We start from the raw sequence: 13,761 nt of genomic DNA, 5'->3' as shown, positions 1-13,761 counted from the left end.
TGATTGGACTGTCGGGCTTTGGAGGGAGGGGAGAGGAGGGTGGGGGTAAGGGGGAAAGATCAACCAAAGGACTTACATGCAGGCATATAGGCCTAACCAATGGACACGGACAACGGGGGGGGGGGGGGGGCATGAGCGGGGGGGGGGGGTAGAGGGTAACGTGGGGACAAGGACACATATGTAATATCTTAATCAATAAAAATATATTTTTTAAAAAAAGGGAAAAATCGAAAAAAATAATACATTTTAAAATTTACATAAAATGAACAATTACCCAGAAAAGTATAATTCACTCAGATTCAAGAAAAAAATAAGCCCTGATCGGTTTGGCTCAGTGGATAGAGCATCGTCCTGGGGACTGAAGGGTCCCGGGTTCGATTCCAGTCAAGGGCATGTACCTTGGTTGCGGGCACATCCCCAGTAGGGGGTGTACAGGAGGCAGCTAATTGATGTTTCTCTCTCATCGATGTTTCTGGCTCTCTATCCCTCTCCCTTCCTCTCTGTAAAAAATCAATAAAATATACATTAAAAAAAAAAAAAGAAAACCCTGAATATTCCCCCCAAAAAAGATATGTTTAACCCCTAACTCCCAGTGCCTCAGAGTATGACCTTATTTGGAAAATTGGTCTTTGAGGATGTAATTACTTAAGATGAGGTCATATAGGAGTAGGGTGGGCCCCTACTCCAATATGACTGGTGTCCTCACAAGAAAACAGCCACGTGAAGACACAGAGACACGGGGAGAAGGCCACATGAAGGTGGAGGCAGAGATTTGAGCGATGCAGTACAAGTCAAGAAAAAAAGGGATCTAGCCATCACCAGAAGCCTGGAGTGCGGCATGGAACAAATTCTTCCTCAGAGCCGGCAGGAGGAACCAACCCTGCTGACACCTTGATTTCAGGCTTCTGATCTCCACAGCTGTGAGAGAATACATTTCTGTAGATTCAAACTGCCCAGATTATAGTTCTTTGTTATGGCAGCCCTAGGAAACAAACAACCAATAACTATTGCAGTGATTGAAATGATAGTTTAAAATCTGCATGTGCGGCTGAACTTCCCCCCACCCCCCACCCCCCCACACACACACACACATACACACACATGCACACAGAGTGATCCCTTTCAGCCTCCTCATCATATGGACAAGTAATCTGAGGCCCTGAGAGAGTTCCCGTACAGATTACCTAGCAGGTTGATGGCAATGATAGACCCAGTAGTGATGGGTCGGATAGGTCCCAAGCACTCTAGTGACAACCCTGTACTCTAAATTGGGACAATCAACCCCTGAACACTTTTCACAGGCTTGTTTTTTCTTTCCAGGTGTTTGAAGATGTTGTAAAAGTAATTCTCTACCCCAATGAGAATATCTTCCGAATTCTCTTTTCTGATCAATCAGGCCAGATACAGTATCCACTGGAGCACAAGGACACCTATATTGACATATATGGCACCTAAAAAGTCTAGGATTTGGGCTGGGACATGGTTTTACCAAGGCCTGCACTCTCTGCAGGGCGCTGCAAGGGGATCCCAAGGGACTGCTTGTGCCTTAACCATCTTCCAGTTACCCATCGGGAAACCTGGCTGTGCTCTCCTTCTGTACGCAAGAGAGCCAGTTCACATATATCATTTTGGAAGACAGTAAAGAAGGGTGTGTTCGAGCCCTTATCAACAACACTGGCCATGCCACCATCTATGATGAATACAGAGAAATCTGGTAAGCTTAGGTCATGAGTTCCAAACACTTATCCGCATGAAGAAGCAGTGTGGTTAAGGCTTGACTCACTCATTTCTCTCTGTCTCTGTCTCTCTCTCTCTTTCTCCCGCTCTCATTCTTTCCCTCCCTCCCTCCCTCCCTCCCTCTTACTTTTGCTTGTGAATTCATTCATTGGACTCACACATGTTGGAATGGGGAGATGGGTACCACTATGGACCAGTAATACAGGTCCCTGACCTCAGACAAGGCATATTGTCCTTGTCCCACCAATGCTTTTCCCCATGAGTGAAACAGCAGTCACAGACTTGGGGCAACCACTTCTATTGCTTCATCTCCTTTACTCCCCTTAAGAGTCAAACCTCATGAGAATTAACTTTGAAAGACCCAGGACCCCTCTACTCTGGGAGCCTCAGAGAGGAGGGTGCGGTGAGCGCTCTGGAAACCCATGTATTATATTCAAAAATATAACTTCTAAATATTTCATTGTAACTGAACTTAGTTCTTAAGTTCCCTTTCTGGTAATGGTGGAAAACTTCACCTTACCAATTCAAGGTGGTTTAGTCACTTCAAAATTTTTGCCCATCTCTTTGGGGTACAGACTATCTTTTCAGGTTTCCTGTTCCTGCTGTGTTCTAAGTGGACATGTAGTGGGAAGTGCATATTATCTTGGATCAGTGTTATATTTTCTTTCTTTCTTTTTGTTGTTGTTGTTATTTTGTTAATCTTTGTCCAAAGAGATTTTTCTTTCTTTTTTTTTTTTTTTTTTTTAGAGAGAGAGAGAAAATGGAAGGGAGAGGGAGAGACAGAAAGAAACATTGATGTGAGAGAGAGACATTGATTGATTGCCTCCTGTATGCACCCAACCAGGGCTCAGGAACCTGCAACCAAGGTAGGTGCCCTTGACTGGAATTGAACCCAGCACCCTTCAGTCCACAACTTGATGCTCTATCTACTAAGCCAAACCAGCTAGAGCTTACACTTTCTTTCTTATTGATATTAACTTTTTTCTTATTAATTCTGCCCCCCCACCCCCCCGCCGCCCCGCCCACAGCCAAAAAAAAAAAAAAGACACAAGGATTTTCATATTCCAAGCCTTGGTTTTTAAGAATATTTTCTCTGTACGGGTTTTTTCGACATTAGCTGTCTACTTTGTTCTCAGAGGTGTCTGCCCTCCCTGAAGGTCCCTTAGTATAAAAATGATATCTGAAAGGTGGAAGAAGGTACTAGATACAAGAAGCACCAAGTAGTGGGGGCAAGAAGCTTGGTTAAATTATCCCAAATGGCATCTGGCTGCATATAGGTGGGCCTCTTCTCTCTAATGACACTTATTTTTAGGGACAAAATAGACTTTGGGGGAGTCTACTTTCATTTTCTTGATGAGAAAACTGAGCTTCAGAGAAGCTAATAAGTCACTTGCCCTAAGCCATACATAAAATTATAGGCAAGAAATTTTATGGCATTTTGACTCAGCCTGAAATTAAGCATTTTTTAAAATTATCAAATAAGGTTTGCAAGAGAACCTACATCTTTTTTTAAATTATTTTTATCTTTATTGTTGATATTATCACAGATGTCCCTCTTTTTCCTCCCATTGCTCCCCTCCACCCAGTTCCCCCACTGCCCCAGGCCTTCACCACCCCATTGTCTGTGTCCATAGGTAATGCATATATTCATATAAGATCTTTGTTTAATCTCTTCCCACCTCCCTCACCCCCCTTTCCCTCTGAGAATCATCAGTCTGTTCCATTTCCATGCTTCTGATTCTATTTTATTCACCAGTTTATTCTGTTCACTAGATTTCTTATTCATTTATTTTGATTTTTAGATTCAGTTGTTGATAGGTATGTATTTATGGCCATTTTGTTGTTCATATTTTTTTATCTTTTTCTCCTTCCTCCTCTTCTTAAAGAATACCCTTCAATGCTTCATAGAATACTGGTTTGGTGGTGATGAACTCCTTTAGCTTTTTCTTATCTGTGAAGCTCTTTATCTGATCTTCAATTCTAAATTATTGCTTTGCTGGGTAATCTTGGTTGTAGTCTTTGCTAGTCATCACTTTGAATATTTGAATATTTCTTGCCACTCCCTTCTGGTCTGCATAGTTTCTGTTGAGAAATCAGCTGACAGTCAGATGAGCATTCCATTGTAGGTAACTAACTGCTTTTCTCTTGCTGCTTTTAAGATTCTCTCTTTGTCTTTAGCCCTTGGCATTTTAATTATGATGTATCTTGGTGTGGGCCTCTTTGGGTTCCTCTTGTTTGGAGTTCTCTGTACTTCCTGGACTTGTAAGTCTATTTCTTCCACCATATACGGGAAGTTTTCTGTCATTATTCCTTCAAATAAGTTTTTAATATCTTGCTCTCTCTCTCCTTCTGGCACCCCCATAATGCGAATGTTGGTATGCTTGAAGTTGTCCCAGAGGCTCCTTACACTATCTTCATACTTTTGGATTCTTTTTCCTTTTTGCTCTTCTGGTTGGGAGTTTTTTACTTCCTCATATTTCAAATCATTGATTTGATTCTCAGAATCCTCTACTCTTCTGTTGAATCCCTGCATATTATTTTTTTTTATTGCTTAAAGTATTACAAAAGGTATTGCATATGTGTCCATTTTTCCCCCCCGCCCTAGACAGTCCCCTAGCCTCCTCTATCCCCCAGTGTCTTATGTCCATTGGTTATGCTTATATGCACCTGCATGTTATTCTTTATTTCAGTCAGTGTATGCTTAATTTATGACTCATCCTTTTCCATTTTTTTTGGAGTTTCTAGAAGATTCTTGAGTAACCTTATAACCATTGTTTTGAACTCTACACCTAGTACTTTGCTTTCTTCCATTTCTTTCATTTGTGACATGTTTCTTTGTCTCCAGATTTTAGCTGCTTCCCTGTGTTTTTTTCTATGTATTGGATAGAGGTGCTATGTCTCCTTGCATTGGTAGAGTGGCCTTGTGTAGTAGGTGTTCTGTGGTTCAGCCTTCTCAGTCACCTGAGCTGGGAGCTCTAGGTGCACCCTTTTGTGGGCTGTGAGCACAGTCTTGTTGCAGTTGAGACTTAATTGCTGTTGGTGTCACTCCAGGACAATTGGCTGTGAGGGACAGCTGCGACTACAGTGGAAGAACTGCTGTGCAGGAGACACCCTTATGGAGCAGGACTTGCTTCAGTGGGGCTTTGGTGTTCACTTAGTCTGCCCCTTGTGTGTGTTGTTTATGGATGTGTAGAGTTGTAATCTGGTATGGTCTGACACTGCCCACTGGGTGCACTGGCTCTTGAGTCTCCAGGGAAGTGCAAAGTCAGCCACTGCCTGGGGCCACCCAGGAGGAGCTACAGAGAGATCTGCAGATTCCTCCTCTTTGAATCGGGTTTGGAAGTACCCAGATGAGGCCCAACTATGAAGCAAGGCAGGCTGGTGCTGGTGCCCAGTCTTGGGCTTTTTATTGATAGGTTTGGGGCTCCCTGACCCAGCTGCAGCTTGTTTGAGAGATTTTAGACTGAGCAAGGACATATGCAACAGCCACTGCACCCAGCTTGGGAGGGGTTGTAAATTGGATGAGGCAGGGTCTTAGAGAATCACCAGGGCATAGCAAACAGAAATGGCTTCCAGTCAGCCCTGTGACTGTGGTGGTCCCAGCATAGAAACAATGATCCCTGTGAGCACCTCTGTCTGGGAGAAAGCTGCCCCTGAATCCCTACCCTGATGCTGGACAATCAGTTCCTCCTCATATGTGATTGTGTTCCCCCGAGTCTCTCCCTGGTGCTGGAGCAGAAAATAAAGCAGGACCTTGCAAGCTTAGTTCATACTGCCAGCCTTTTAAGAGGAACAGATGGGTCTCCAGCAGCCTCCCTGTCACTGAGCTCCAATCCACACTGGTTTATACAGCCTGTAGTTCTTACTGCCCATAGGAACTTCTTTTACCAGTTTTGGAAGGAACCCTGGGCTGGGGGTGTGCTCTGGGGCTGGGACCCATTGCCCCTCCAGGCGGCCTCTGCAGAGACAATCTCCCTCCCAATTAAAAAAGTGGCCCACATGGGTGCCGGACCAGCCCATTCCACACCTCTGCACCTCCTACTGGTCTCAGTGTGCTTTCTTCTTTACCTCTCTAGTTGTAGGACTTCCATTCAGCCAGCTTTCCAAAAGTTCTGGATGATGGTTGTTCTGTATTTTAGTTGTAATTTTGATGTGGTTGTGGGAGGCAGTGAGTACAGGCATTTACCTACACCACCATCTTCAAATCCAAGAAACTACATCTTATCCCTGAATCTCAGCCCATCAAAACCCAGGGGGAAGGATGGTGCTCGGATTCAGATTCTGTCAGTCTGGGTAGGGCTGGAGACCTGCACTCTGTAAGAGATTCCCAGGAGGTTGTGCAGGTCTCCAGGGTGTGGGGCCCAGGCCAGCATGCCTCCACTAGCCTTCAGAAATCAGCCAAGGCCCATAAGCTGGCAGCAGCTACCTCATCTATCAGGCGTGACGCCCCTCTAAAGACCGTAAGACAAAGACAGGAGACCCCGAAGGAAATACTTCCATCTCCTCATCAAAATCAACAACAGTGGATAGCCAAGCCATTGTGCTGACACAAGACCTTTGTTGGGACCCCAGGAAAAACTCAACCTCACAAGGGAATGAGCCCAATGTCCCGTCTGTGGGACAGCAGTGACTAGTGGCTCAATTTCTCTCCCCCAGAGAAATTGCTTCCAGGCCTTGCTTCCAGGCCTCAGGCACTAGCCTCGGAGCCATTTCTGGATTCAGGGACCCCGAACTTCCATCTCCCATCTCTCTCTGTGGGCCTTGCTGTCTTCTAGTCTTGAAGTTTTTTTTTCTGAAACTGCTAACCACTTCACCATTCATGGTTCTCAAGAGGGGAGATACACTGGCAGCTTCCACTTCTAATGCTGAGCTCCTTGTCACTGGAGAAAAGAGAGGCTGCCCCACATTGAAAACTGCTCGTTAGGTTCGGAGTGGGCCTCGTGAACCTCTGCAAAAGGCTTCCACTCTTACCCACCCTGGGCTGGCCCCTCTGTCCACCGAAAGGCAGCCCCTGCCTTTCCCTCCTTGCTCTCCAGCTGCCCCCACAGCCGAGCACACACCCCCATAGTATCAGTCATTTTTCTTGTCCTTCCATTTTGGTGCTGAAGGAGCAGGCCAATAAGGAAAGGGAAGGGGTCCCCTCAGCAGGTCCTGGCCCCTCTGCACACAGGCCTGGTGGGCCTCTCGTCTCCCCCCAGCAGCCCCTCCTCACTCAGCTGTCTGCAGTTGCCCAACATTTCTGTCCTGCCTCCCCTGAGGGCAAATGCATGTTATCTGAGTCATGCTCTAGTTTGGCTTCAACCAAAGTGAAGCAGCAGCATTTCAGGCCTCAGAGACTTGGATGAGAGAGGAACTGTCTCTGTGTATCCCACACACACACCCATCCCCCCAAAAAGTCATTGCACAGGGCAGAATGGGCTCCCCGTCCCAAGCTGCTTCCCTCCCTAGGGGCAGCAGCACCAAAGGAAAATTCTATCCTGTGAGGAAAGGTCCCTGAGAGAATCCATCGTTAGAACTGCAGTCCCTTTGTCACAGGGAGATCGATTTTGTGGCAAAGACCCGCCGAGTCATTTGGGAACACAAAGCTGCTCAACCGGGGCCATCCAAGCCTAATCATTGCTAGAAATGGCCACAGCTGCTCCCCAGGTCCCAGCCCCACCCCCTCACCCTCAGTGTGTGCCAAGCTCCTCCATTGCACCCCAGGCGCTGGAAGGGATTTAGTGCTAAGCTGTTTAAGGACTGAATATTTCTTTGGTCGTTTTTTATTTCCGTCTCCTCAGGAAAGGTGATGGCATAGTTGTAGTTTGCCGGTGTTTGGAAACTAAACCCCAGCATCGCCCACAACCTCCAGGCCCTGGACTTGAGGAATCTCAGACCGGACCTCCTGCCAGGCTTCAGGGTCCCCCACAGCAAAGGGCCCAGACCTGCCTGAACTCAGGGTTCCTGGTGGGTGGGTCTACACACTCCACAGCTTGGGGTCTTTACACCCCCTAGGAGGAACCTCCAGATTTAGATATCTGGGGGTTCTAGACCCATTTTCCTGAGGAAGCCTCAGCCCAGAGCTGGGTGCCCAGGGCAGGGACAGACCCCTGACCCCTGGGAAGGCCTTGTGAGAGAGCTGTGATAGGGGCCATCACAGGGTAGAGCTAGCAGGATCTGCTCCCCACAGGGTGGAAGAAAAGTCCCTCTCTACCCTTTTTTCCATCGATGGTAATAAGGATATTCTAATTATGACCGAGTTATTGCTATGTACAGGCACTTAATCCTCCCAGCAACCCTCTGAGTGAAGTAGTAGTATCATCTGCAGTTGAAATTGAGGCATTGGGAGTAACTAGCCCTAGTGGCAGATCTAGGCTTTAAACTTGGAGATTCTGACTCCAGAGCCCAGATTTTTAACTCCTCACGTGCAAACAGCCTCTTGTCTACTTAAAGAGAAACGAGGTAGGCCAGGCAGGGCCCGAAGGTGAGAGACTTAGGACTTTTGCACTTTGTTTGCTGGGAAATGGGAAGCAACAGGAGAATCTTAGATTGGGAATGACAAGGAGTTCTCCTGTTGGAGGTGAACAAGACTGCCCTTAGCCGGCCTCCTGCTCTGAGCTGACCTGTGAGGCCACCAGACAGCCCGGAGGAAACCTGGCAGGCGTCTGAGTGACCCTGGCTGCCCCACACCCACCTCCTCTGCTTCCCCAGTTCTCAGATCCTCTGCCCTCTGCATTCAGAGAAGTTGCTGCTCCAACAGCACAGATTCCAGGGACAGCCGTGGTGGGAGTCCAAAAGCAGAAGCCGGGGAAGAGGGATACGGTCGGCTTCAAATGCCAAGAAAGGATGGCTCATCGACAAGAGGGCCTGGGCTGGTGAGGGAGAAGCGCATGCACCCTCACTCATCCAACACCTATTTGCGTGAGTCCCAGGCACAGTGCTGGGGCAGGAACTCATTGGGGAACCAAACGGACGTGGACCTTGCCCTGCAGGACCACATTTTACATTTACATTTTAGTAAAGAAAACACAGACGACAGACAAGTGCAGGTGTTCTCATTATTCAGGATGGTTCTGTTCTATGAAGTCTCCGTGAACACTGAGTAGTGAGCACTGGACTCATTGCTTGTGGGGGAGTGTGTGTGTGTGTTTCACGTAGACAGAATCACAAACACGGGGAGAGCAGTGACACATCTGAGTCCTCTGATGCGCACGTTCCCCGCGGAGGCTGCGTGAGGTGCTGCCTCCCGGAGGACGGACACAGGAGGCAGGGCTCAGTGGCTCAGAAGCCCCAGCTCTGGGGCCAGGTGGACTCCACAAGGATGGGTTGCTTTGAGGATTGAAGATTACCTTCACGAGAGATAGATACACAGTTCTCCTGGAACAACGGGCTCAGTATTCACTAAGTGTTCAAGGCGACTTTACAGAACCTAACACATACACAAATAACAAGAACCAACTATATGTATTAGTAAATTATATGGAGGAAACCAGCAAGGAGCAAAAGATGGAGAGTGACATAGGGAGCCAGAGGGGCTGGTCAGGAAGGGCCTCTGAGAAAATGATGCTTATGCAGGAGCCAGCTGTGCCAAGCAGGGTGGGAGGGCGGTTCCACGCAGAGGAAACAGCATGGCAAAGCCCTGAGGAGGAAAAGAGCACACAGCCCCTGGGACTGAAAGGAGTGCGTGGGAGTGGGGGGCGCAGGCACAAGACAAGCCTAGAGTCTGCACGGGAGGCTGAAGGGCTGCACCTCGTCTTGGGCTTGCCCTCCTAGGTGGAACTTCTCCCACCTGCCAAGACCCATGGGAGCCTGTGGGCTGTTTGTGGGCAAAGGTTGAAGCAAGAAAGGGGGGGAGAGAGGGAGGGAGCAGGCCTGCATCGCCCCCTCGCCCCATGGCCAAGTGCCCAGCTGCCTGATGGGACTTCTCAATCTAGGTTGAGCCTGAGCCAAAACCTGGGCTACTACTTTGACAAAGACAAATCCCAGAAGGCCTGGAACTGGTGGAACCTGAACCTGCACGTCCACGCGCCCCCTGTCCGGTCTATCTCCTTAAACATCAACCAGTATATCAAGGTACAAGTCAAGAGCCAAAATGAGATCATCTTCCGCTTCATCCACCAAACAAACCGCATTTCCTTAAACCTGGGCACTAAGTACAAGGTAAGGTTTCAGGTCCCCACACCTCTGCCCACCTGCACGCAGGCCTCGGCTGGCTCTTACTGGTCGTGCCATGGGCCCCGGGCCATGTTCTGCATGACTCCAACCCATAGGAAAACAAGGCCACGATATCAACATGCCTCATCTGGTCTGACACTCACTACAACCCTGTCATCTGGCAGGGCCAGAAACAAAGGGGAAATGTGTGTCCCCAGCCCTACTCTCCTTCTCACACATGCTCATTTCCAAAGAAATGACTGCCTGGAAGTTCAAGGCCTCTGCCCAGTCCAGGCAGGAAGTCCAAAGGAGAGTTAGTTTCCTCGGCTGCTATAACAAATGACCACAAGCTGTGGGGTTTAAATCAACAGAAGTTTATTTTCTCACAGTTCTGGAGGCTAGAAGGTTAAAATCGAGGTGTCTACCTCCAAAGGCTCTGAGGGAGAATCCTTCCTTGTCTCTCCCAGCTTCTTGGTTCCCGGCATTCCTTGGCCTGTGTCAGCCTCACTCCAGTCTCTGCGTCTGTCTTCACGTGGCCGCTCCTCCACGTCTCTCTGCACATCAACCTCCCTCTCCTTTCTCTTATAAGGACACCAGACATTGGAGTTAGGGCCCACCCCAAGGCCTCATCCACGGTCCTTAACTTGATTACATCGGCAAAGATCCTATTTCCAAATACGGTTACTTTCACAGGTTACTGGCCATGTCTTTTGGGGGCCACTGCTCTGCCCACTACGAGGGGAGAGTCTGGACCCTAGCGTTCTCACTGTGACAGGGCAAGAGGCAGGCTATTGAGACCCTTCCTGACCACCAGAGTGAAGGCGGGGAACTGGGAAAACTCAGAGGCCTGGAGCTGCTGGGATCTGAACCTCTACATCCGCACGGCCCCTGCCCAGTCTATCTCCCTAACTGCCCCCTGAGACACACACAAGATCCTGTTCCTGCTCCAGCTCCCCCGCCCCCGCCGCCCACCCACTCCACAGAGGGCTCTGTTTACAGACCCACCAGAGAGCCATTCCAGGCCGCTGACAGCATGACTGCCTGGGGAGACAGAAGGACATGTCTTGTGGGAAGTGGGCCAGGCGGAGAAGCAGGCTGATGGAAGGGAAGAAGCAGACTCAAGCACAATTAAGCTGTGTAACTAATATTTGAAAGGAGAGGAGAGAATGTGGCAGGTTAGGGTGACCACCACCCCAGTTTGCCCAGGACGGAGGCTTTTTCCAGGACAGGAGACTTCGAGAGCTAAAGCCGGGACCGTTCATGCAGATCCAGACAGCTGGTCAGCCTGGTCCCCTTGCCTAGGAAGGCTGCTGGTTTACAAGCTAAAGAATGAAGTCCCAACCTTCTCACCTACCTGGGCCCCCAGAGCAGCCACCTCAGTAAAGAGATGATGCATACTTATGGTCTCCCTGAGTTTTCCATTTGCCCCTGCACATGGAGATGAGCTAGGAGGGAGCAGCTAGAATGGAGAGGGCACGAGGACCTGGGGTTCCACTGAGGGAGGGTCAGCAAAGGAAACCAATGCCCCAAAGGGCAGGTGAATGGCTGACATGGTCAGAGTCCTGTGCCAGTGGAAGGCGGCAGGAGGCCAAAGGAAATGAATCAGCACAGATGTGACTCATTGGCAGGGTCCTCCCAGGCCAGGCAGCAGGGCGTCCTGAGAACACGCCAGCCCCTCCGCTTCCCGTGTGACACAGGCAGGCCTCTTGCTCCTTCTGAGACTGTTGTCGTTTATAAAGTGACAGTGACGTTGTACGGCTTCAATAAGACGCTTTGTGTGAAAACATTTCATAAGTTGGATACTTCTTAGAAATAGAACATCTTGGTTTTCTTTAGCATTCTTCTGGGAGGCCCTTTGCTCGGCCTTCTGTTGCTACAAACCAAGGCCGAATTGCAGTAGAGGTGGCCTCACTGGGCAGTGCCTCATCCCAGCAAAACCCAGACACACTCCAGCGAGCCCGCAGTGGGAGTGCGGCTCTCGGCAGACACTTCGGACAGTCTCCCAACTGTGGCAGGGCCTCCGTGGGAGGGGATCCATGGGGAAAAGCGGATGTCCTCAGGGGGGCACAGCCTTTGGATGGCAGCCCACACCAGGTCTCAGGAGCTGGCACCCTTTGGCTTGGGTTCAGGCTGGGGGGTGGCCACAGGCACAGGCCCAGCACGTGTCCTTGGGAAGCAGCAGAAAGGTTGCTGGTGGTTGGGCTGGGAGCGGAGATTTGCCCTGGAGAGTGGTGTTCTCAGGGAAGACTCGGTCCTGGCCACAGGGGTCTGATCCTGGGGGATTGGGGCGGGGGGGGGGGGGGGTCTGGGTAGCATTTACCCTCACCTAGCCTTCCGTGAATTCCCACAGTTCATCAACCCGGAGAGGCTGAAAGAAATGAAGATGAAAGCAATCCTGGAGGTGGACTTTGGTTCAACGGCTCGGAAGATTCAGGTCCTTCTGGGCAAAATGAGTAGGATCCTGCATTTCCTGACCATGCGTGATTTGGAAAACTTCATAGAGAGCGCCACGAACTTGCTGCGGAACAGCAGTCGGAAAAGGAAGAAGTTTTAGGTCCCGACGAGCGCCGTCGCCACACTGCCCCGGGCTTGCCAGCACCTGCTGGACGTCCCTGGAAGCTTATGGTCAGGAGCACCAAGGAAAACCCCAAAGTCTCGTTTTTGTCTCTCGAGAGTTGTTTTGTAATGTGGGGCCTGTCACGGTAGCTTGGTTTGACAGGAAAAGCCTTTGGGGTTCTGACAGATTCCGCGGCGGGGGACAGAAAGGACCCAGGAGCCGGCCCTGGCCCGACAGCGTTAGAGGCAGGCTGTCTCAGGGGCAGGACAGTCCACAGCTGTCCTGCTTGCTCCCACTGGTCACTGCGACCTTCCTGCACCTGGTTGACTCAGGACATAGACCGTCTCGAAGGCTAGCTCTGCCAAGTGTTGGCTGTGTGGCAAGTAGCTTTACGCCTCAGTTTCCTCGTCTATGAAATGGGTCTAGAAATAGTAGCTCTCACTAAGCCTGAACTCATCTCAAACACCTCCTCTCCCACCCCCAACAGGGCAGAGGGAAACCCAGACAGCAAACCACAGCCTCCCGCAGGGGGTCCCCCAAACCAGGAGCCAACTAAGCCCAAAAGGACCAACACTAACCCCCCCTCCAATAGCTGGGGCCCTGGTAATAGCTACCAACTGGAGTAGGTAAAGCAAAACAGGAAGCGAATGATCTGGATGGGAGATGCAATGGCTCTCAGAAAGGACAGGAGCATGGAAGGCTGCTAGAAGCCAGGAGGACATTCATCCTCATCTCTGCGACACTCATCTTGTTCTGAAGACATTTTCTATGCACCTCAGTTCACGTGACTTTGTTTCCTGATCTCTCGCAGAACACCCAGTGGTCTCGGATTGGCTGGCTCATCTGGTGCAATGCAGGGTGATAGGGAGGGCGGGTTATGTCTTGTAAACATGGTTCCTAGTTGATGCCTGAGCATGGGAAGGGGTGGGAGTTTCTAGAACGGGGAACTCAGGAGCTGGGCAGTGTGCCTTTTAAATCCCTGGGACACAGCAAATTTCCCAGGGTGATTTCAACTGCCGCCTAAACCAAGACGGGAAACCCCTTCCAGCAATTAGCCCTTCCCTGCCATGAGCCGGGTGCCTGCCCTCCTGCTCTCACACTGCCTGCCTCCACCTCTAGCCATCACCCCAGGCGTGAAGCTGCGCATCTGGGCTGGGACTAGGGTGCTGAGGCCAGCGGGGCGTCACAGTCACTTCCACTGTTTGACTCAGACTTGTTGGTGAACATATCATCAGCTTAAACTACAGTTACTACCATACCTGGCATGGATGCCACTGTAGACGTGGAGCTTTGCAGGCCACCCCCAACATGCCCGTGGGCCTTGTTGGTTGGGC

The 13,761-nt window shown here is 49.9% G+C and overlaps 1 protein-coding gene across 1 annotated transcript in view; it reads left to right on the top strand.

Annotated features, from left to right (window-relative positions):
- ERICH6B (glutamate rich 6B) overlaps positions 1-12,458 on the top strand; it is a 71,083-nt gene extending 58,625 nt beyond the window's left edge. Inside the window, exons 10-13 of the mRNA XM_036300288.1 lie at positions 1,321-1,406; positions 1,562-1,714; positions 9,651-9,876; positions 12,221-12,458. Coding sequence (XP_036156181.1) covers positions 1,321-1,406; positions 1,562-1,714; positions 9,651-9,876; positions 12,221-12,424 — 669 coding nt within the window. The 3' untranslated portion in view covers positions 12,425-12,458. The remainder of the gene's footprint in view (positions 1-1,320; positions 1,407-1,561; positions 1,715-9,650; positions 9,877-12,220) is intronic.
- Positions 12,459-13,761: the final 1,303 nt, after the last annotated feature.

Source organism: Myotis myotis, unplaced genomic scaffold (genome assembly GCF_014108235.1).
Source record: "Myotis myotis isolate mMyoMyo1 unplaced genomic scaffold, mMyoMyo1.p scaffold_m19_p_3, whole genome shotgun sequence".
In the NCBI taxonomy this organism is placed as follows: Eukaryota; Metazoa; Chordata; class Mammalia; order Chiroptera; family Vespertilionidae; genus Myotis; species Myotis myotis.
The sequence above is the reverse complement of the archived record's forward strand: the minus strand, read 5'-3'. Positions and strand labels throughout refer to the sequence as shown.